The following is a 24,262-nucleotide window of genomic DNA, read 5'->3' on the forward strand; positions in this document are numbered from 1 at the left end:
TGCCATGGCATCAGCCAAGCTCACAGCAACCTCAAACTCCTGGGCTTAAGTGATCCTACTGCCTCAGCCTCCCCAGTAGCTGGGACTACAGGCATGCGCCACCATGCCCGGCTAATTTTTTTTCTATATATATTTTAGTTGGCCAGATAATTTCTTTCTATTTTTAGTAGAGACGGGGTCTCGCTCTTGCTGAGGCTGGTCTTGAACTCCTGACCTCGAGCAATCCACCCGCCTCGGCCTCCAGAGGGCTAGGATTACAGGCGTGAGGCACCGCCCGGCCTTGGGCATTAGCTTTTGATCCCTGTTAAATTCGCCTCCCGGCTGGGGGTGCTAAACTAACCTCACAGTCACAAAGAACTCAGCAGAAACACGAGGCAGCAAGAACAGAAGGCAGTGCGCACTTGCAGCTGGAGTCAGGGCGAGGCTACGAAGTCCTGGAACATCCAAGGCTCTGTGACAGATCAGGCAGCCACCTTCCTCCACGGCCAGCTCCTAAAAAGCACCAACAGGGCTGTGTGGGATAAAGTGGCACCACAGGAAAGACAAGGCCGTGGGTCATTCTCTGCGTCCCTCTGAGGCCGTGGTGCTCTGTAGACAGTTAACTCCTCACTCTTCTGGGTATTTCCCTCCTCTCAGACACAGAAACAGTTGGTTGAATTGTCTCTTTTTTTTTTTTCCAGTTATTTCACATATTGCAACGAGCATTGCAAAGTGACCCAGTCTTTTTGGAGCACATCCTAGCGGTGTGGTATAAGAGCAGGAAAACAGTTTTCCCTGTGGATATTGTAGATCCACTTTTGAAAACTATCCCAAGAAAATAACCCAGAAAGAAAATACCAGTACTGTCATCTTAACTGGTTTACCCAGCATTTGGCGATTTCACAGCATTTTCATATCTATCTCTTTAGAGCAATATTATTCTTTTTTTTTTTTTTTTTTTTTTTTTTGAGACAGAGTCTCACTCTGTTGCCCGGGCTAGAGTGAGTGCCGTGGCATCAGCCTAGCTCACAGCAACCTCAAACTCCTGGGCTCAAGCGATCCTCCTGCCTCAGCCTCCCGAGTAGCTGGGACTACAGGCATGCGCCACCATGCCCGGCTAATTTTTTCTATATATATTTTTAGTTGTCCAGATAATTTCTTTCTATTTTTAGTAGAGACGCGTCTCGCTCTTGCTGAGGCTGGTCTCGAACTCCTGACCTCAAGTGATCCACCCGCCTCAGCCTCCTAGAGTGCTAGGATTACAGGCGTGAGCCACCGCGCCCGGCCTAGAGCCATATTATTCTTATCAGCAGAGAGTTGAGGGTGGCGCGGCGGTGCTGACCAGGCTGGGTGGCCTCCTTTGGGCGTGGTGGGGCTCTGGGGGACATGCAGAGCCTGGACCGATGGGCCACGGGCAGGGGGAGCTGCCAGCTGATGGACGCCTCGGAGGAAGAGGGCTGCTTGCTACTCTCCACATTTGAAGCAGAATTCGATGCTATTGTTGGATATTTAGAGGACACTATCATAGATGATGCGCTCCAGTTATTACAGAGAAATTTCATGGACAGTGCTACCAACAGTGTGAAGACATGAAAGAGAATCAACTCACCTATATACCTACTTTTTAACATTTTTATTGATACATATTTGTACATATTTATGGGGTACATGTGACATTAAATATTTTATTACATACATAGACTGTGTAATGATCAAGTCAGGGTATTTATTACTTCTATGTGTTGGGAACATTTCAGATCCTCTCTGCCAGCTATTTTGAAATACACAGTACATTGCTGTTAACTATAGCCACCTACTCTGCCATCAAGCATTAGAACTTGTTCCATCTATCTAACTGTATATTTGTACCCATTAACCCACCTCTCTTCCTCTCCCTCCCAACACACCCTTCCCAGCCTCTGGATCTACCATTCTACTGTCTACCTCCATGAGATCAACTTTCACATGCCTCTGTCTAACCGATACATTTCTTTGGTAGAACAGCCACTGGAGCAGATTCCTGGATTTAGCAGGTGACTTTCATAACATGGTGGCACTATAATGACAAAGGGGCTGGTGCCATATTTGACACACTGTTCACATTTATGGATTTTCTGGCTTTTAAAGAAATGTTTCTGGACCACAGAGTAGAAAAAGAAGGCCAGAACTGGACTTAAGCAGTAGTTTAGTGGGGAGTTCCTTGCACAAAGCATGCCAGCTTCCCCAAACAATCTGCAGCGCTGGGTCCCATCTCCAGGCACTGAATGGGATCATCTTGGTGTCACCGGCCTGATAGACTTAATGAGGACAGAAGAAAACATCCTGGAAAGACTGACTCTGTTCTGCAACTCCTCCTTCATATTAAGTGTTGATGGGTCAAAAACAAATGACCTGACCCTTCCAGATCTGTGTCTACTAAAACGGCTTCTTGTGTTCAGCAACCCTAGTACTCCTCCTCTCCCCAAGTGGCCGCCTCTCTCGGTGCTTCTGAACCAGACTTCCCTGAAGCAAGTCCATGTGGAGCATTCCACCGGATGGAGCCCTTCCCCAGCACACGTGTTGGTGTACACGTGTCGGTGTGTCAACAACGTGGAATAACCATCGCCAACCCCCTTTGTCCCAGCAGGCTTGGCATGAATCTTTTTGTGCACTCACAGTTCTTTCTCACGTGGGTTGGAGATTCAGTCCTTCAGCTTTGATGGGGGTTTTGACTATTTGTGGGAGTATTTACTCAAGCTAGCTGCCCCATGTTGAGATTTCTGAATCTCCTGTGATCACAGCCAGTCTTGGCTATAGGAATCAACTGACAGCCGTATTCTTTACCTAAAAGCTACATGTGAAAATCAACTACCAGTCTTACATTTGCAGTCCTTGTATCACTATGACTTCTGCTGGTCCTGACAGTCCTACTTTTTCTAGAACTCTCTTTTAAGCATTATTTGTATAGACAAATACTCAGGCTAACCTAGTGGATATGATCTTGGAACTTCCATGGTTACCAACTCAAAGATCAAAGCATTATATGCTGTATGCTTTTCAGTTGTTAGTGCTGTGAGGGCAAAATCACTTTCTATGTTGGCATTCCCATTTTATGCGGTACCAATGAATGTATGTTGTATGCTGGAAATAGACTAAAAGGTATCCTATTCCTATAGCATGTTAAGTATGTTTGTGCATGTTTGCTTAAAATACTTTCTGTATAAACCAGTTTGTTAGGTTTTCTGCTGGGGTAGATAGGGAGTCCACAATTTCTTCTTCCTATCAAAATCTCTCCTGCCAAGATGGCGTTCCACTAGTCTAGCTCAGCATGAGTAGGAGGCAGTAGACAACTTTACTGATCATCTGTCTGCTTTGGTTTAGTACAATATTTGGTAGAATCTTACTAACAAGAAAACATGTATGTCACATCTCTACAAAGAAGAAAAAGCATAATAGTTCAATTCCCAATATATACCTTTCATGTTTTTTAAGTAAAAATAAGAATCTGTACTGACTTTCCCTTGGCTATTCTGGTTTTAAAGGATGAGCTACAGGCCATGTGTCTTTATGTAATGATGTGTTGCTTTTGTACCATGAGTAAAACTTGAGGTGTTTTTCAAGAACCATCATTTTAAAAAAAGGTTGGAAAGAACTGAAATGGTTAACACGGAAATAGAAAGAAACACTGCATGACTACTAATAGGAACTAGTGTGTTGAATTGTGGCTCCCAAAAGATATGTCCACCCCAAACCTCAGCATGTGACATTATTTGGGAAAAGAGTCTTGTTGTTATTAAGGATCTCAAGATGAGATCATCCTGGGTTGGGGGGGGGTCCTAAATTCAATGACATGCATCCTTCTAGGAGACAGAAAAGAAAACATAGAGACACAGAATAAGGTCGGGTGAAGACAGAGGCAGGATTGGCATGATACTGCCACAAGCCAAGGAACACCGAGAGCCACCAGAAGCCAGGAGAAACGAGGAAAGATGCTCCCTAGAGCCTTCAGAGGGAGATGCCTTGATGAACCTCTGGCCTCCATAGCTAGGATAAATTTCTGCTTGTTTTAAGCCTTAAATTTGTGGCAATTTGTTGCAGCAGTCCTAGGAAACAGATACATGTGGTAAGGAAGTGGACAATGTTGAAAGCTGAAGAGATGATGACATTAAATGGAAAAGAATGCAGCACTCAAAATGGTAGCTATATGGTTGTGATAAGCACATATCAATCAATGCATATTGAAGAGAATACGTAGGTTATTTTATTATCATGGGTTTTTTTTTTTAGTAAGGTTATTTGAATGAATAGAAAGCATTTCATATCTTACAAATATAATAGTGTGGAATGTTAAAAGAAACCTGAAAATAAAGTGCTGGCATCCCTTGAGGCAGCAGAGCCAGGCTAGGACTCAGGGTATCTTTCAGACTGGTCGGTTTCATTTTTTGGATTTTGACCCCAGCAATTTGCCTCACAAACCCATTGTTAAAATTCAAGTACCCCCCAAAACCTTATCCACCTGTGCCTGTTTCCCTGCAGTGGACTCTTGCCTGTCTTTCAGAATAGATTCACACCTCCTCATCTATAAGCCTCCAGCCTTTGTCTTTAGCCAAACAGAATATTGTCTCACAAACTCTATTGCCTCCCACTCATGGCCTCCACTGCGTTCTTCCTACAAGTCTTCGCTAAAAGGTAAGGCAGAGGGCATGTTCTTTTTGGCCTACTATCTGATTATTTTAAACAGCCCAGAGAAAGTGCTGATTTGCAGTTGCCTATGTAATTGTATACACAGTATACATAGTTGTCTACTGGACCATTTAAATCTGACTTAACCCAACCAAATGTGCCTATATGCAAAAGTCAGTATCTATTTAACCTTTCTATTTCATGCATCTATTTTAGTTTTAATCTATTTTAATAAAAAGACTTAGACATCTATTTTACAATATTTGGTATTCTGTAGTGTTTTCAGTACTCCATTGGATATACATATGTATATGTGTGTGTGTCTATATATGTGTGTGTATTATTTAATGCCTTTCAAAGTTTTTTTAATAGACTTTTGTTCATTTTAAACAACAATATTATAAAGAAAACAGAGCAGGTAATTTTTTCCCCATCTTTGAGGTGAAAAAATTGAGACCCGAGAAGATAAAATGGTTTATGCAAAGTTATAGACAAATTAGTAACAGAGCCAGAACCAAAACCAGCCCAATCCTGCATCCAGAAGTCCACATTATAATTACATACTTTCCTTTATTGTCAAAATCATGCCACTTCTTTGGAAAAAAAGCAAGGAATAAAACAGTGTGCATAATATGCTACAATTGTGTTTTTTAAAAAGGAGAAAAAAGATCCATGTCCATATTTATTTTGTATATGTATAAAGAAACTCTGGAAGAATAAGTTAAAAACTAGTCACAGCAGCTGCTCTGGGGGGCTTGGAGAACTTGCTAGATGGAAAGATGAGAAGCTTTTCATACTATACCTTTCTGTACATTTTAAAAAACTATATGTATTGCATATTTAGAAAACTAAATATATTCTTAAATAAACATATGTAAAAAGTCTTAGCCCTTCTTTAAGTAATTGGAGCCATTTGCAAAGCGTCGGTGCTAGGCTGCGAACCAGGAGTCCGAGGAGGCTGCCTTTTCCATGGTGTGACGTACACGCGATGCCGGGTGTTACCGTCCCACCACCCCGCCCATCTCACACTGAACTAACAGCAACGGTGATAATAACCAGCACGTGCTCCCCACTTGCCGTGCACCTCTGAAGTGTTTTATACGTATTAGCAACATTTAGTCCTCACAACAAACCTATGAAGTAAATACTATTATTATCTTCATTTTACAGATACGGAAACTGAGGCCCAGGAAAGCTGATTTGCCTAAGGTCAAAGCAGGGTAGTTAGGATATGAGGCCGGGCGCGGTGGCTCACGCCTATAATCCTAGCACTCTGGGAGGCCGAGGCAGGAGGATTGCTCGAGGTCAGGAGTTCAAGACCAGCCTGAGCAAGAGCGAGACCCCATCTCTACTAAAAATAGAAAGAAATTAGCTGGACAACTAAAAATATGTAGAAAAAATTAGCCGGGCATGGTGGTGCATGCCTGTAGTCCCAGCTACTCGGGAGGCTGAGGCAGGAGGATCACTAAGCCCAGGAGTTTGAGGTTGCTGTGAGCTAGGCTGATGCCACAGGACTCTAGCCCGGGCAACAGAGTGAGACTCTGTCTCAAAAAAAGAAAAAAAAAAAAAAAAAAAGATATGAACCCAAGCATTACAGTCCCAGGGCCCACACGCTTCAACACAGCCCACACTGCCTCTCGCTTACACAGCAAAATTACTCCATTGGGGTTAGGGTTTGTTTCTCAAAAAAGCCTTGTAAAAATTCATGTGTTTCCCGGGTTGATTAATAGGGCATGTCTTTTAGCCATTGTCTTTGGCACTTCTGAAAACAGGTGATTGTCATCTAGGAGACCATGAAATCTGCAAACAGGACAGAACACTAACGAGTACTTAGTGGAGGATCCCCAGAATGTTCCAGAGCAGTATGTGCCCACTAGGAGGATGCCATTCACTGTCTGAGCCCAAAGTCTCAGAGGTGCTGGAAATGGGTAGGGTGTCTCTTGTAAGGTGACAAAGCAATTTTATCAGTGGCTTTTCTAGGGTAGCAAGGCAATTTTACCAGCTCCCCAGCTTGGCAGTGTACTAAGAGAGTAAGCAAAACTCCCAGACAACACTTTGGAAGGGGTTAAAGATGCAAGTGGCTTCCTTTCAGAGAAAGCAGCCCATTCCTTGGGACTCAGCTAAAGCTACTGGTAACCAAGGGCGTGGCTTATCTGTGGAGTCATCTGATGGAACCACCAGCTTGTACTCATACCTGCATGGAAAACACCCGCCAGGCTGTCTTTGTCATCGCTGGTACATTTGAGAAGGAACACCTCCTGCTCTCTCCCTGTGCAGGAGCTGAGCAAAGCTACTGCTAAAACATATGTCAAGGCTACCGTGTCCTCACCCTCCCTCAACCCCACCCTTCAGCCCTGACAATGGCCTTTATTGCTCATCAACTTTTGTTGCTTCTATTTCTTCCTTCCTAATTCCCAAGGCCAAAATCCAAGACCATTCAACAAATCTTTATTACATGGTCTCTTATATGCATGGCCTCATTCTAGGTGCTAAGGGGGGGGGGCGGGATAAGAACGGGAACTCTGGTGCCAGTCTGCCTAGGTTCAAATCTCAGCTCCACCACCTAATAGCTGTGGGACAGTGGGCAAGCTGCTTAGCCCCACTGTGTCTGATTTGTCATCACTAAAATAGAGACAATAACATCTACCTCATTGGCTTGTTACAAGATTCATTAGTTAACGTATGTAAAGTTCCCAGGTGCTTGGCACACAGCAAATACCTTATAAATGTTAACTAGTATTATTGCTCTTAGAAGACATGGGGGGGTCCCTGCCCCACACAAAAGGTTTTCATCCAGTTGGAGAGATAAGATATGGCCTCTCAAAACAGTTAAAAAACAAAATAAATGTCTATTGACTTAGTGAAATGAATGGTTTGACTATTAAGTGCCAGAAAGAGTCCTGAAAATAGAAATATCCTTCTAATAGTGGGCGTGGCCAGCAGGGGCTTCCCAGAAGCAAAAATGTGGCCGGACGGTAAGTCGGGATCTGAAGGATGAACCATGGAAAGGTGACGTGCAGGGAAGAGCACCGGCCTGAGTGGGTTGGGGGCCGAGCTGACCAGCAGTAGGAAGGAAGGCCAGGGGTCTGGCTAGGGGACAAAGGGTGGGGCTTTGGGTGCAAGCTGCCTGTGCAGTTGGAATTGTAATTAGACCCAGGGAGGTCAGGGTGGATTCAAGACTGGGAGTCATTTGGGTCAAGGTGAGAGATGAATCCATGAAAGCAAACAAACTCAGCAGGGAGCAAACCGTGTAGAAAGAGAAAAGCACACTCCCTCCAAGGTTGAAGGCCACAGAAAAAGAGAAACTGGCTAAGGAAGCAGAGCCAGAGTCAGGGAGGTAGAGACGGAGCAAGGCGCCGAGGAGGGAGGCACTACTCCACTTGGAGAATAAGCCTTCTACATAAAAGTATGAATGCCTCCTTCCCAGAACATAAGCTTTCCGAGGGTGAGAACCTGTTGGTTACATTCTAAGGACCATACAAATCCATTTTCTGCCCAAGAAACCTCTCCACATAAATAATGTGGATGTTGTTGTTAAAGTGGCTTTTTTCTGAGCTGACACACGTCTACAAAAATCCTTTCCTTTTTTAAGCAGCCTTCCGAATTATTATCTTAGCCTGTCAGTCCCCACCTAATCTAAGGCTCCCATGCTCCACCTCGGATGGTACAAAAGTGACAAGAGGATGTTAAAGTTTCAAACAGGCTGTTGGAAAATATGAGCTGGGAAATATGTAGAGTTAGATATGAGCTTGTATCAGTGTTAAAGTTAGAAGTGGGGCCAGGGGTGGTGGCTCACATCTATAATCCTAGCACTCTGGGAGGCCAAGGCAGGAGGATCACTTGAGCTCAGGAGTTTGAGACCAGCCTCAGCAAGAGCAAGACCCCATCTCTACTAAAAATACAAAAAACCTAACGGGGCACAGTGGTGCTCGCCTGTAGTCTCAGCTGCTCAGGAGGCTGAGGCAGGAGGATCGCTTGAGCCCGGGAGTTGGAAGTTGCAGTGAGCTGTGATGACACCACTGCACTCTAGCCAGGCTGACAGAGTGAGACTCTGCTTCAGAAAAAAAAAAAAAAAGTGGGCCATAAAGTCCCCACCCCACCTGCTTGGCCCTGGCCCTGTTGGTGAGATGGGCACTGCACAATCCCTCATGTACCTGCGGCTGTTGCGCCATCCTCCAGGATGAGATGTCTCCAGGAGTCCCCAGCCTGCCCTGTCCTAGATCACTTCCACTCTCTTTAGCAGAGGACACCCAACTGCCTGTTGGTCCCTCTCATGCATAAACCATTCTGTCTGCAAACTGCCATCTTTTCACAGATTCTGAAGTGCCCAGGCTGCCAAGAGAGTTGGGTGTTTAAATTAAAAAAAAAAAAAAGCTGAAAGAAAAATCAACGAATATTAGCAGTGATTATCTCTGAGTGGTGGGATCATGAGTCCTGTATTGTCTTTTATGCAATTTCTAATATTTTCTAGTATATATATGCATTGCTTTAAGACAAGAAAAATATTTGCCGCTTTATCAAGAGGCTGGCAAATAATATCTGGGTCCCCACTTCACCACTGAAGAAATGGCACAGGGAGGGCTTTGGCAGGCTCCTAAGCAATGTGCCCACTACCTTTAATATAGCTTCTTATCAGGTCAAAATACTGAGGTTTCCAGAGGGAGAGAAGCAAAAGGACCCTACTTTTTTCCTGGTAAACACTCCATGTATTATATTCCAAAGAGGTGTTAGGACAGGGAGGTGAGGAAGACCTCGGCCAGGCCACAGGCAGCTTGCCTAAGCCAGAGTGAAATCAGAATCCCAACAGGCCCCACTTGCGGGTTCCAGAGGCCAAAGTCCATTAACCTGGAGGCTTTTCCGTGCAAGGAGGGAGAAAAGACGGTGAGGTCACAGGTGGTGCCCTACTTGCAGTTTATGCCAGGCCTTTCCCTTTCTGCCATTTCTGGATGCTTTAACTGGATGGCAGAGGCTGCCCAAATGCCATTCCAGATTTAGAAAAAAACCGGGCGTCCAGAGTGTGCAATGGCCTGCTCTTATCCCCCCAAGACGGTGGTGGTGACTGCCAGCAGGTTGAGCAGCCTACTTAGTGTTTGCCCAAAAGTAACAGTAAAGAGGTCTGACCATGACTGTTAATCTTAAACTTGGGGTTGTCGTGCTTCTAGCCTTTGGAAAGGGTAGAGAGATTTCAACATAGTAAAAAGGGAAAGAGCACCAGGTATACGGTCTGTGTTCTATTGCACAGTGGAATAACACATGGCCAGTAAGAACTAGGCAGCTCTACATGTGCTGATAGGGAACAAACACCCAAGACTGATGAAGTTTTTCTTAAAGTGTGGCACCGTGTGTGTTGTGTGTGTGGTATGCCATCATTCGTGCAAGAAAAGCTTAATACCAGAGAATATCCCTGGAGGGATAAACAAATCGGCAACAGTGGTTGCCTCTGGGCAGGAGTGGGGGATGGAGAATGGAGGTAGAAAAATAGACTTTCTTTTCCATGCAATACCCTTTTTGTAACTTTTGCATTCTGGATCAGATGTGTAAAACTAATATATTTTTAAATGGTCTACATACACACATATGTAAACACATACATGCAAAAGAGTGGGGATCAGCTGCATGAAGCTATGAACTATTTCCTATCTCTTCCAACCCCTCTCTAGAAGCAGAACCCTACATCCTCCTCCAAGCACCATCTGTTCTGCTCCCCACCCACCTCCACCCCTGTGCTCACCCACAGTAGCATAATTTTTCCTCTCCCTTTCATCCCCCACCAGCCTCCCATCTGACCACAGAACAAGAGGATTACCAGTTCCTGCTTTCCTTAGCACCCCTAAACTTTAAAATATCTGTTCTATGTTGCATTCTTCAGGAGCCTGTAGAACTAATGAACTAATCCAACTGAAGTTACCCGTCCCAGATGCATCTGCATACTAAGAGTGGGGGACTTCAGCCAGGGAGTGACAGAAAGTGAGGATTTTTAGGGCAAGTGAGGCAGAATCAAGGTGTAGTGAAATGAACACTACCAGACTTGAGGGTCAGGAGACCTTGGTCTTATTCAGGCTGTGTGACCTGAGGCAAATCACTTCACCTCTGAGGGACTTAATTTCCTCAACTGAAATAGTACACGATCTGCACTAGATGATCTTTCCAGATCTCACATCTTGCAAAATCCCACCATGCAGTGCTGCTCCTCCGACCTCCAGCCCCCTCTGAACTCAGCAATGTGTACCACGTGTGCTGAATAGCCCTGTCCAATAGAAATGGAATGCAAGCCACATATGTAATTTTTTTTTTTTTTTTTGAGACAGAGTCTCACTCTGTTGCCCAGGCTAGAGTGCCATGGTGTCAGCCTAGCTCACAGCAACCTCAAACTCCTGGGCTCGAGCAATCCTCCTGCCTCAGCCTCCCGAGTAGCTGGGACTACAGGCATGCGCCACCATGCCCGGCTAATTTTACCTCTCTCTCTCTCTCTCTCTCTATATATATATATATATGTTTTTAGCTGTCCGTTTCTTTTCTATTTTTAGTAGAGACGGGGGTCTCGCTCTTGCTCAGGCTGGTCTCGAACTCCTGAGCTCAAACGATCCGCCCGCCTCGGCCTCCCAGAGTGCTAGGATTACAGGCGTGAGCCACCGCGCTCGGCCCACATATGTAATTTTAAACATTCTGGGAGCAACACTAAAAAAAATAAAAAGAAACAGATGAAATAATTTTAATAATAGATTTTATTTAACCCAGTATATGCAAAATATCATTTCAACATACAATCAATATAAAAAATTACTGAGTTTCCTTTTATTTTTTAGTACTAAGACTTCAAAATCTAAGTGTGTACTTTACATTTACAGAATCTCAACTTGGACCAGCCTCACGTCGAGTGCTCAAAAGCCACATCTGATGAATGGCTACCGTATTGGACGGTGCGCGTGTGAATCCAACAGAGAAGCCTTCCTTTCTCTTCTGACCTCATGAAGCCCAGGGCTGAAGACTGATTTGAGCACCAGCCTACATTCTTCAAAAACGTCAAGGTACAAGGGCAGTTTGGGTTCTGAGTTCCTCGCCTGACTAGGCAGGGAGCTGGGGCCGGTAGCCAGACAGCACTGCAGAGTTCTGGACACACCTAAAGCAGAAGCCGGAGGGCCCGCACACAGATCAGCACTGGCGAACGCCAGGCGAGAGCAGAAAAGTGAGCGGGGCATAATCAGGTCCTCTTTATGTTCAGGGTTGCACAACAGAAAACCCCAGAAGCTCACCACAAGTACACAGACCTCTTGTCACGTCAGTTATATCAATCCACCCCCTTAAACACCTCTGAGCACCTCCCACCTCCTGGGCACTCAGCTGGCACTGGGACACAACCACTCACGAGAGCTTACTCGGGGCACATCATAAGCACGATCTCGTTGACTCACCCACAGTGCCTATGAGACAAGAACTTAACAGATGAGGGCGCTGAGGCTGAGAAGGGCAAACACTCTCTAACAGTCACGCATGTGAGAGCAGGGATCTGAACGGGCCTTACACGCTGCGACAGCCACACTCCCCAACTTCAAAGAGCTCACCGTTACTGGAGGCAACAATGAAGTTCACAAAATTGTAAGTCCAGGTGGTCACTACCAAAAAAGGGATGTGAAACAGTGGCCTGGAAGGGTTGGAAACGATTCCCTGAGTAAGTCTGGAAGGTTGAGGAGCTCCCTAGGCCAAGGGCAAGAACAGCGTGAGCTAAGGCACAGAGGCCTGAGGGAGCAGCCAGTGCTCAGGACTGGTGGAGACTGTCCCGAGTGACTGGCCAAGCAGAGGCCTCCCATCAGAGTGGGGGTGTCAGACAAAACCGGTACATAAGGCCCTTAAATTTCATGAAGAGAATCTGGATTTTATCCTGTGGGCCATGGGAAGCCGTGCCCAGTATCAGCAGTGAATGGGACCAGATTTTCATTTTAAGAAATCACTCCGTAGGAGGGATTTCAAATCTTACCTGACTCCCTTTCTCTCCCCAGGGTTCTAAGCTCTATTTAAAGGCTGATATGAAAAAGCATAGATTTGTTTCCTACAGAGTTGGGCCATGCCCTAGGGATTGAATTCTAAGGGCCAGGGAAGCTGATGTACTGTATTCATTTTTCTAAAGAGACATTGTTGGCTGGCAACTTCTGAAAATCAACCAATGAAAAGTGAGCAAGTATCCCCTATATTCGTGGCAGCATCAGGGACTGGGGTCCCCAGTACGGGGCAGCTTGCTTGGCCTCTGGCTGCAGAAAGGCTGGCCCTGCTGGGAGCCTTTCACAATCCTGACAGCACAGTAGTGCTGCACATTTACTTGCACAGAAACATGTAAGATTCTGCGGCTAGTGAGAAAAAACACTGAAGCATTTCAACTCCTTAAATGCTAAGGCCCCACTGCCTCCTCCCCTAAGGTTTTACCGTTCACTGTCTTCAAAACCCATGTCTCCCCTCTGCCCTGCCCCCCACCCCTCCCAGCTCACCTGATTACTCAGTTCCATTTTCAGCTCAGCAGCCTCTGAGCTGGCCTACTTTTCAAGGCCACGTGAGCAGAAAAATTTGGGCATTATACAAACAACAGAATATAACTAGGACAACAGGGCATAGAACGGGGGGAACCTGCAGCAGTGTGCACCAAGGAGGCAAGGATGCAGGCAGAAGCTGGTGAAGCAGCCTGGGACAAGTCTGCAGAGCACGAGGGAGGGAAAGAGTGGGCAGAGATGCTGAGGGTAACAGAGCAGGCCTTGGCTGCTTATAACATGGAAAACTGAGCTGAAGACCAAGAGGCAGCCAGCAAGATCACCTTACCCCATGATATGAGCCGAGCAGGCTCACTGTTTTCAACAGTCCCCCAGGTGGCTCTGAAAGCCATGCCCAGTCTGAACAGTGAGAAGGCTCAAGCAGCTTCGAGCCCACTGTGGACCACAGGAACAGGGTACCGATACATGATTAGACCCGTTCCGTGGAGAGGAGCACAGGAGAGAAGACAGAGGCCCTCTCAGATCTCACTCGGCTAATTAAGGTACTGCCCTATGGGGCCGTTCTCAGAGGTGGTTCTTCAAGGACGTGAAAGGCCAAGGGTCACTCCATCAGGCTTCTTCCGAACTTCCAGCTCCATCAACACCCTGACCTGAACAATCACCCTCTTGCCTTTGCCAAGAAGGTGGAATGTTTCAGGGACACAGTCCCTGTTCCCAAACCCTCCTTTGCGAGGGGCCTCTGGGTGTGAGGCAGTGCTGTTCTGGAGGAGTCGCACCCTCTGGCCCCACTCGTTTCCACATCACAGACCAAGGCCACCCAGAGTGGGGTGCAAAGGGGAGGGCACCCAGGCAGCAAGACACAGCACGCCTGACAAGATGGGCTCTTTCTGGAATCAGGCTGGCCCCACTCCTGCAGGACAGGCCCCCCTGCTTCTGCTGCAGCGGGCAGGGAGGGCGGCGAGGGCCAGGTATGCAGGAAGACCACTCAGTCCCGGACGCGGAGCTGGTAGAGGCGAGAAGACACAGCCTTCTGGATCCAGCGGAAGAGCTGAGCCAACTTGTAGAGGAAGGGCAGGGAGGAAGGAGACGCTGCAGGGCACAGGGACGACTGCTGTGAACATTCCTCCCCTCTTCGCTCTGCTGACTCCCACCCATGGCTCCCCCCATCGCTCCCCCTCCATCGGCTCCCCCCCATCAGCTCCCACCCGTCAGAAACGCTACCACCTTGGGATCAGGCATCGTCTTTTTAAAGCATATTTTGGTGCTTAATGTAATTTGCATCCTCCCCAATAATGAGAATTTCACTTTCTCTAGGATGTATTCTCTGGGATATATTTTCCTTACAGTGACCTTAGAATTGCTAAGAAAAAGATCCAAATGTATTAAGTTTTAACGCAATCTTTTTGCTCCATAAGAAACAGGTAAAAGTGGCGGCTGCTGGGGAGAAGAATTTTGAGAGAGACTTTTCACTACATGTTATACTTTTTTGTACCTTTTAAATTTGGAGCCAAATGATAGTATTATTAATACCTATTTTTATCATAAGATAATTATATTGAAGGTAAAATAAAGTAAAATTCTACTGAGTTTGTTTTCCTTGTTTGAATAACTGATTTTTTTTTTTACGGGGAATGTATAGTTCTTTCTTAAAAGGCAAAAATGTTACTTTTTTTAAAAAGCTGTTGACAATCTACACTCATGATATCTTACTACCAAGTTCTGATCGAGGCCCAGGCCCAGGCTCTCCCCACTCCTTGCTTCAGCACCATGAGTCCAGCCCGCCACTGAGTTCAGGGACCCCTGGGGAAGGAGCTCCGAGCAGCCTTGCAAATGGCAAGCTCAAATGGCCTCGGCCGTCCCCACTAGGAGACTGGGGTTTATGAAACTAAAGAATTTAAATTTTTATCAAGTCTCTGGAACAAAGTAGAAAGTCAGAGGGTAGACAGGAGTGAACACCAACTATCCTTAGCATTTCTGAGAGCTAACTGGTGACACTTCTGTAAAGCACACAGAGCTATTTGGAAGGAATTCCTGCTGCGGGTTCAGCAAAGGGTCCAATGGACAGCCCTGAGCTACGTGGAAAAAGCTGAGTAGGAGAAAGGGAAACGGGGAAGGAGGGAAGGTCTAAAGACTAAGTCAAAAAGTGGCCATTTTAAAAACAGACAAATTGTGTGACCCTGGGCTAGTCACTTTACCTCTCTGGTTCTTAGGTTTCTCAACCAAAAAAGAAAGAAAATGAAGGGACTAGATAAGGGTTTGCGGTTTTCCCTTCAGTTTTGAAAGGTCTGTAATTTTATTCTAAGTCTAAATTCATGAGAGGAATAGAGATTAGATCATAATTCACACAGAGTAACACACATGCAAAAAAATCTAACGGAGTGAGTACCTAATCTTGGCCCAGTGCTTATGCACCTGAGGGATTAATTTCCCAGAAATGACCAGGTTGTTCCCAAATACCACTTAGGGAGCTCATTTCTACTTCACAGTGAGGCAGAAAACAGAATAGTCAAAACGTTCAACAACAGGGGGTTGTTAAATCAGTCATGGAAGTTTCCATATATTCAAATATTTAGCCATGTAAAGCCATGCTTGAAAGCATATTTACAACATGCAACTGCCTACAACATCTACATCCATAGAAAAAAACTGAAGGTATAATCATTACAGTAGCAGATTTCTGTTTTCTTCTTTATGCTTTTCTCTATTTTCCATATTTTCTAAAATGTATGCGTATTTCATCAACAATTTAATATATTTTGAATTAACATTTAATTAAACATTAACTCTTGAATTAACAATTTTTGTAGATATTACGATGAGGGGAACGTTTTTTTAATTCTGAGGTTCTGGTCAGAGTTCACCCCTAGAAAAAGTACCTGACCAAATGACTCAGCCAGTGTTGGGGGGTCAACTGGGCAGAAAACTGTCCAGACTGCTCTCAGAGACTCTAGGACTGGTCTCTCCTTGCAGGTGGCGCTAACTCTTGCTCAGGTGCAGCAATTCCTCCGTGAGGAAGTGACTGGGGGGATGTGACAGGAGGAAGCTCCATCCCCAGCAGGGCCCCCTGGTGCCGTGCTAAAGAGCTCCTACTCCCACAGGCACCTATCCCAGCAAGGGTGGAAGGGGGGCTGCATCACTCACCTGGATCAAACCTCACCACCAAGAGACAGAGGATCAAGGCGGCCAGGAGGCTCTTTCTGAAGGGCAGAGAAAAGAAGTGGCTCACTGCAGAGTCCCAAAGCTGGCGAACCAACGTCAGTAGTGACAGGAACTTGTGAGAGAGAGCACCTGGCCAGGGAGAGAGGACAGCTTCAGGGGAAGTCAGAGGAATCAGCTCCCCTGATTCTGAGCTCTAAGCTTGCTTATAAGACTTCAGCAAAAGGGAATGAGAATGATTTTCTCACATAGCTCATAAAGTGGTTCTAAAGGAAATTTCAAAAGCTTCAAAAATGTTTTAAGGACAGACCACATCACTAGACTACCATTGCCTTAGGAGAGGACTTTGACAGACAACAACTATGAGCTGGGTAAACTTGGCATATGTGGTTTCTTTTTTTTTTTTTGAGACAGAGTCTCACTTTGTTGCCCAGGCTAGAGTGAGTGCCGTGGTGTCAGCCTAGCTCACAGCAACCTCAAACTCCTGGGCTTCAGCAATCCTACTGCCTCAGCCTCCCGAGTAGCTGGGACTACAGGCATGCGCCACCATGCCCTGATAATTTTTTCTATATATATTTTTAGTTGTCCAGATAATTTCTTTCTATTTTTAGTAGAGACGGGGTCTCGCTCTTGCTCAGGCTGGTCTCGAACTCCTGACCTCGAGCGATCCACCCGCCTCGGCCTCCCAGAGGGCTAGGATTACAGGCGTGAGCCACCGCGCCTGGCCTGTGGTTTCTTTTTTAATGGCCTTGGTATTTTATAGCATTCTTTATGTTCTGGGCTAAGATGCATGCACAGAGTTATACAGAGCAACAGTTCTGATTATCACAATAATGCAGGAAAATGAAGGGCCCTTAATACATACAGTAAAGCATTCACAAGTCGTGAATTGTGAATATAAACACAAACACTACCAATCCAAGAACCAGTGAGGCCCAGTCCTGATAGACAGCCTGGATTGCCATCAAACCCCTTTCTCACCCCCACCTCCCCAGGAAGTGCAGGGCAGGAGGCTGGGCAGCCGCTGGTCATTCCCAAAGACAACAACCTGCTGGCAAAGAAGTCATTCTATCTCAGCAGGTCGTGCTCTGAAGCACACAAAGAAAAATACTTTGGAGAACAGGAATTACAGTCTCCTAATTAAGCTGAAGGGCTTTCATGTAAAAAAGAAAAAAAAAAAAAAGTAATAGGCCTATTTTATGATGCTGCCAAGAGAAAAAACAGGATCAATCAGTGAGTAAAAACTACGAGGAGAAAAACTTAAATTCAGTATAAGGAAGAACTTTCCTACAGAACTGTCCATAGTTAAAAATTCAGGCAATAGTAACTTTTCTGTCCTTGGAAGTATTCACACATAGACTACGTTACCACTCAAGGAAAAGGGGCTGAAAGGATTCAGGGACCAGGAAAAGGGTCTGATAACACAACAATCCCCAGACCACCCCTGCATAGGAGCCCTCATACAATGCCAGCCAGGCATACAGTGTCCGAGTGGTTTCCCTACAGAAGCCATCTTGCACACCGCACCCTAGCGGGCAGGGGTGTACATCAATCATTGACGAGAGCACTCAAAGCTCTAGTAAGTGAAGGCAGACAGAAGGCTGGCAGGGGGCCCCCAAGCTGAATATATAAAGCCAAGTTACCAAGTTACCATGCTAGGTTTTTTTTTTTCTGTTGGTTATCCCCAGCATGTCTCCACTGTGTCTGTATTGGGGCCAGCATTTAAAGGAGGAGTAACATCACACCCGGGCCAGCATGCTGGAGGCAAGAAATTTAGTCAGAGGACCTCAAGGGGAAGGTGACTTTGAGGAGACAAGACCCAGCAACACGTCCCCACATGGAGCATCTCCTTCCATTGCCAACTTCAGAGGTCTGGGCTTGGCCTCGTTGAGCAACTCAACAGGCTTCCTGTTCTGTGATTCGAGAGTTACTCATACAAAGAATTGCTCCCAAACTCCCAGGAATATCATGATGGACTCCGAGGTGCAGGGAAAGCCCACAACTCCACTTTGCAGAAGCCATAGAGGGATAGTGTCCTACCTTCCTGGTTTAGCTTCTGGGCCTCCTTAGAGCCTGAGTATTGCTGTTTCTGTTGTTGCCTCGCTGTGTGAATGGCCTGGAGTAAATCCAGCTGCTGCTCCTCACCAAAGGCTGCAGAGCTCACCACTAGCTCTTCAGCCTCTGACAAACAGCCCAGAGGCAGCAGGACCCGCTGCAGGTGAAGTTCTGCCAAGGCTCCATATTCTGGAAGGTCCTGGTTGGCTGGGTCTTGGAGCCAGGCACTGACCACATCCAGCACAGCTCCAGGCTCTTGCATTTTGCTGTATAAAAGAATACTGCAGCCCCAAATAACCCAATCCCCAAAAGAGAAGACTCAGTGCTCCACATTTGGTTTATTTCTCATAACCACTATGATTCTCCTGTCCAACCCCTCCCCTGTGTTTCCCAGTCCTTCCCTATGGAATGCTAAGATTGTTAACAATGTGGAATTGTTTATGACAAACCCACCACTAACATATTGAATGGGGAAAAGCTGAATGCTTTTCCTCTAAGATTAGGAATAGGATAAGGATGCCCACTTTCACAATTTCCATTTGACATAGTACTAGAAGTCCTAGCCAGAACAATTAGGCAACAGAAAGAAACAAAAGGCATCCAAATTGGAAAGGAGGAAGTCAAATTGTCCCTGTTTATAGATAACATGATCTTATATGTAGAAAACCTCAGATTCCACAAAAAAACTATGAGAATAAATGAATTCAGTAAAGTTACAGGATGCAAAATCAGTGTACAAAAATCAGCAGCATTTCTATATACTAATAGTGTACTATCTGAAAAAGAAATCAAGAAAACAATTCCATTTAAAATAGCTACAAAAAAAAAAAAAGATACCTTGGAATAAGCTCAACCAAGGAGGTGAAAGATCTCTATACAGAAAACTGTAAAACACTGACGAGGCCGGGCATGGTGGTTCATGCCTGTAATCCTAGCATGCTGGGAGGCCAAGGCAGGAGGATCGCTTGAGGTCAGGAGTTTGAGACCAGCCTGAGCAAGGGCAAGACCCACTCTCTACTAAAAATAGAAAAATTAGCCAGGCATGGTGGTGTGTGCCTGTAGTCCCAACTACTTGGGAGGCTGAGGTAGGAGGATCGCTTGAGTCAGGAGTTTGAGGTTGCTGTGAGCTAGGCTGACGCCACGGCACTCAAGCCTGGGCAACAGAGCAAAACTCTGTCTCAAGAAAAATAAATAAAGAAAGACATAAAACACTGATGAAAGAAACTGAAGAGGACACAAATAAATGGAAAGATATCTCATGTTCATGGATTGGAAGAATTAATATTGTTAAAATGTCCATACCACCCAAAGTGACCTACAGATTTAACGTAATCACTATCAAAATACCAAGGACATTCTTCACAGAAATAGAAAAAATAATCCTAAAACTCATGTGGAACCAAATAGCCAAAGCAATCCTGAGCAAAAAGAACAAAGCTGAAGGTATCACACTACCTGACTTCAAATTATACTACAAAACAGGAAGTAAGTAAATATGGCATATAAGAAATAAATAAATAAAAGACAAAATACACTACAAAGCTATAGTAACCAAAACAGCATGGTAGTGGCATAAAAACAGACACACAGACCAAAGGAACAGACCTACAGCCAACTGATTTTCAATGAATGGTGCAAGGAAAAATGGGTAGCCACATACAGAAGAATGAGACCAGAACCCTTCCTCTCATCATATTAAAAAAAAAAAAAACTCAAAATGTATTAAAGACTTAATTATAAAATCTGAAACTATGAAACTACTAGAAGAAAACATAGGGGAAACACCTCATAACATTGGGCTAGAGAAGGATTTTTTAAGTAAGACCTCAAAGCACAGACAACAAAAGCAAAAACAGACAAATGGGATTATATCAAGCTAAAAAGCTTTTGTACAGCAAAGGAAACAATTAACAGACTGAAGAAATGACCTACAGAATAGGAGAAAATATATGCAAATTATACATCTAACAAGGGATTGATTTAGAGAATATGTAAGGAACTTAACAGCAAAAGAAAAAACCTGATTAAAAAATGGGCAAATGGGCGGGCATGGTGGCTCATGCCTGTAATCCTAGCACTCTGGGAGGCCAAGGCAGGCAGATTGTTTGAGCTCAGGAGTTCAAGACCAGCCTGAGCAACAGCGAGACCCCCTCTCTACTAAAAATAGAAAGAAATTATATGGACAGCTAAAAAATATATATATAGAAAAAATTAGCCAGGCATGGTAACGCATGCCTGTAGTCCCAGCTACTCGGGAGGCTGAGGCAGGAGGACTGCTCGAGCCCAGGGGTTTGAGGTTGCTGTGAGCTAGGCTGATGCCATGGCACTCTAGCCCGGGCAACAGAGTGAGACTCTGTCTCAAAAAAAAAAAAAAAAAAAAAAGGCAAATGATCTTAAGAGACAATTTTCAAAAGAAGACATACCATACTGTGAGTTACGGGGGGAGGGGGGGGGGGCGGATGTGGGGGGGGAAGACATACCAAATGGCTAACAGGTATATCAAAAAATGCTCAGCATCACTAATCATCAGGGAAATGCAAATCAAAATCACAATGAGATACCACTTCACTCTAGTTAGAATGGCCATTATCAAAAAGACAAAAGAAAACAAGTGTTGGCAAGGATGTGGAGAAAAGGGGACACCTGGCATAGTATTGGTGGGAATGTTAGTTAGCACAGCCATTATGGAAAACACTACGCAAGTTTCTTTTAAAAATTCCTAGGAAATAACAAGCAGCTCTCTCAGCTCTGTCCACTGTCGTCTCACTTCACTCCTGTTCCCTGTGTCCCCTCTCTTCTTCTTTTCCTCTACCCGCTCCTAAACTCCTCCTTCCTCGTCCTTATTGCTGTTTTGTGGTCTGAAAAAAGGTGGGGGGAAAGAATTATATATGGAAGGAAATGGTAGGGAAAGGGAAGAGAGGAAGTATTAGATCCTGATTTAGGAAAGGACATGAAAATCCTCTTGTTCCTGAACTGATCCAGTGAGTCAGCAGCAAGGACCTACCACAGCTCCAGGACTTTGGGGGGTAGCTTTTCAGGGACCTGGTAATACTGAAGGACCCAGGAGAGGACTTCCCGCCACCGATCCATTTCTGCCAGGGCCTGGATCCCCACAACACACAGGGAGCATTTCACCTCCAAGGAACTGTCAGCAGAAAGACCAATTAGGGTTAGAAGTGGTTCCCCTCCATCTCCCTTCCCACACCCACCCTGGGCCCGTTCTCCAGCTCCCAACTCTGCAGCCGTCATCTCTCTCTTTCTCGTTAGTATTCTGGTGGCCCTCACAGTTGGTCTCATGGACTGCTAAAAGTTCCCGTAAACTTCTCAGAGACAAATCAGCTATTGCCAAACACACATCTGTATCCATGAAATCAAGTTTAGATGAACAGGAAGGGTAATCCTGAGGGGGAAACGACAACACACAGCACAGGTGTGTGGGGCAAAAAAGAGCTGGTACTAAGAGTTTGCTTAGTGAAGAAGCAGACTGGGAGCAAGGTGTCCGGCTGACCGTGGAAGGTACAGGAACCACACAGCTGGCCTTTTAGCACGACCTAGTATGGTTTCTCCAGACACCCAGAAGCAAAGCCTGCAGCATCCACTGCAACAGGCCCACACCCGGCACCCTAAAAACACAGTCCATCTTTCTCTGTGGTCAGCTTTGATTATTCTACCCACCATCTCCCTCGTGTGGCCTAACCAAACTTTACAATCCACAGAGAAACACCATCATCTGCCAAAGGAGGCTGGTGCCATTAGAAAGAGCACTGCAGGAACAAGGCTTTCTGCAGGTTCTTCAACACATTGACTGCCACACTAGAAAAAAAAAAAGCTTTTCCCTGGGGCCACGGTGTTTTACTACAAAAACAGAATAAAAACTTTGAAAACAAAATGCGACTTTCTAATTTAATGAAAAATTTGTTATTTTTTGTTTTCTGTGTGTGAGTTATATGCCACTCTCGTGGCGCTAGAATCAATTTTCACACTGCACGTCAACTGAGTTGTATGTGACTGACAAATACTTATTGAGTTTGTTTCAGAGAATTGCGTCTTCCTATGCTTCACGAGGCCCCAGGCTCAAAACTAGCGTGAATTAAATACAACTCACATGGCAGTTAATGTGCTAATCCAATCCTCTCACAGGACCAGAACACTACCCCTGCCATGAGCCCCACTGCCCGTCATTAGCCAAAGTCAGAGTAAACAGCCTGGGGGCAGTGGGAAGGTGTCACCTAGGAGAGGACTTCCGCCACCTGCTTACAGACAGAATTCAATACACATTCAACCTCCCCATCATGCCATTCTACCCTGGAACAGGGAGCAAAGAACCGGCTGTGGGTTCCCACTAAGCTCTGTTATGCAACTTGACCACTTCATTGTACAGTGCCTCGGTTTCCTCCTCCGTGGAATGGGCACAATATGTGCAACGGGCCTCTCAGAGAGAAACCTCTGATGAAAGCGAGGTGGAAATTCCTCGTGAGCAATCTGAGAATGACAGAGATCCTGAGATCTCGAGGTCCTTCCCAAGGGCACCCCGGCATGAACGGCGCCCAGCACGTACGTGCCCGCCGGCTCCTCCGCCAGGCCCCGCCAGGCGCGCTCGCAGGCCTGCAGCGCCGCACGGAAGTCCAGGTGCACCACGAGGAGGTCGGCCGCCTCCTCCAGCAGGTCCGCGGCCGGCGCCCGGGCCGGGGCGGCGCGCACCGGCTCGCTGCTGCGCAGGGGCCCCCCGGCCCCCCTGAGCGGGGCTGCAGACGTCGAGGAGTCGCTCTTCATCGCCGGGCCGGGCTCGGGGCCTGTGTCCTCAGACGTCAGCGCGGCCGCGGGTCCGGAGACGCCGGGATTCGCCGAGTGGCCTGGGAGAAGGCAGAGAGCGCTCCAGCCTCGCCCACAGCCCCGCCCGAGCGCGAGCCCTGGAGAAGCCTACCCAAGGGGCCGTATCTAAAACAGAGAAAGGCTGGGCCGGCCCGGCGCCCGGGGAACCGGCTTACACCTCGCATTCGCAGAATTGCCGCATCCCTGGAATACCCGGCCCGAGCTTCTCCGGCCCCACGGCACGTGCGGAACCACCTTAGCTCCGCGCTCCTCGTTGCGAGCCGAAACCCTCACCGCCGGCGCCAGCACCCCGCACGGACATCTCTGGAGCGCCCACAACGCCCGCAGACGCGCGGCTTCCCGGAGGCGCGGAGCACTCCGGGAGTTGTAGTTCCCCAGCTCTCGGCTCAACCGCCCTGTAGAAGCAAACGCGAGGGCTCGGACTCCAACCCCCAGTATGCCGCGCCCCAGAGACTGTCTCTGTCCCAGGCGAAAACAAACTGGCCCGACAGCTTCGGGATGGGGAACGAGGGCAAGTGGACCATGAACAAAACCGAAGCTGTCTTGCGAGATGAGGGGGTCCTCTCACAGTAACCGGTTCCAGCGGAGGCTGGACGGAAGAAATTCCAGTAATGGAGGGGGAGTTACCTGCACGCTTCTAATTCTGAGCTTCTGCGGGGGTGGCAATTAGGACGTCAGGAGAGTAGTCTAGGAAAGGCGCTGAAAAGAAGCATCACAGCTCGCCGCTTTTCCTGAATATGTTCCGCCCTCCCAGGCCTAGCTCACAGTTATTCAGTGCTAAAAGGCCTGGCACTGCGTGCACTCTTGCTTAATTCTTCCCTCGGCTCTTGTAGGTTAAGGACAACTGCTATCCCCATTTTACAGGCGAGGAAATTGGACCTTATTTAAATAATTTGCCAACAGTCACGCAGCTGGTAAGTGACAAGATCTCAAACCAAGGCTCTTTCGTCTCAAAGACATGCATTTAGCCATTTATTCTCTGCTGCAGGGACGGAACTAAGTCTATGCTTTCTATTCAGGGGCTGCACACTCCTCGCAGGAGTGAGTTACATAAGCTCCTTGAGCTTTCATTTTCTCATATAAAATAAGTATATTGTGAA

The 24,262-nt window shown here is 46.3% G+C and overlaps 1 protein-coding gene across 1 annotated transcript; it reads right to left on the bottom strand.

Annotated features, from left to right (window-relative positions):
• Positions 1-11,694: 11,694 nt before the first annotated feature.
• PEX26 (peroxisomal biogenesis factor 26) lies at positions 11,695-23,488 on the bottom strand. The gene is given in 7 exon segments (XM_045554601.1): positions 11,695-14,159; positions 14,161-14,207; positions 16,260-16,406; positions 18,315-18,610; positions 21,334-21,474; positions 22,888-23,182; positions 23,318-23,488. Coding segments are annotated over 6 exon segments (1,194 nt in total). The 5' UTR covers positions 23,103-23,182; positions 23,318-23,488; the 3' UTR covers positions 11,695-13,811.
• Positions 23,489-24,262: the final 774 nt, after the last annotated feature.

The sequence above is a fragment of the Lemur catta genome, chromosome 6 (genome assembly GCF_020740605.2).
Source record: "Lemur catta isolate mLemCat1 chromosome 6, mLemCat1.pri, whole genome shotgun sequence".
Taxonomy (NCBI): domain Eukaryota; kingdom Metazoa; phylum Chordata; class Mammalia; order Primates; family Lemuridae; genus Lemur; species Lemur catta.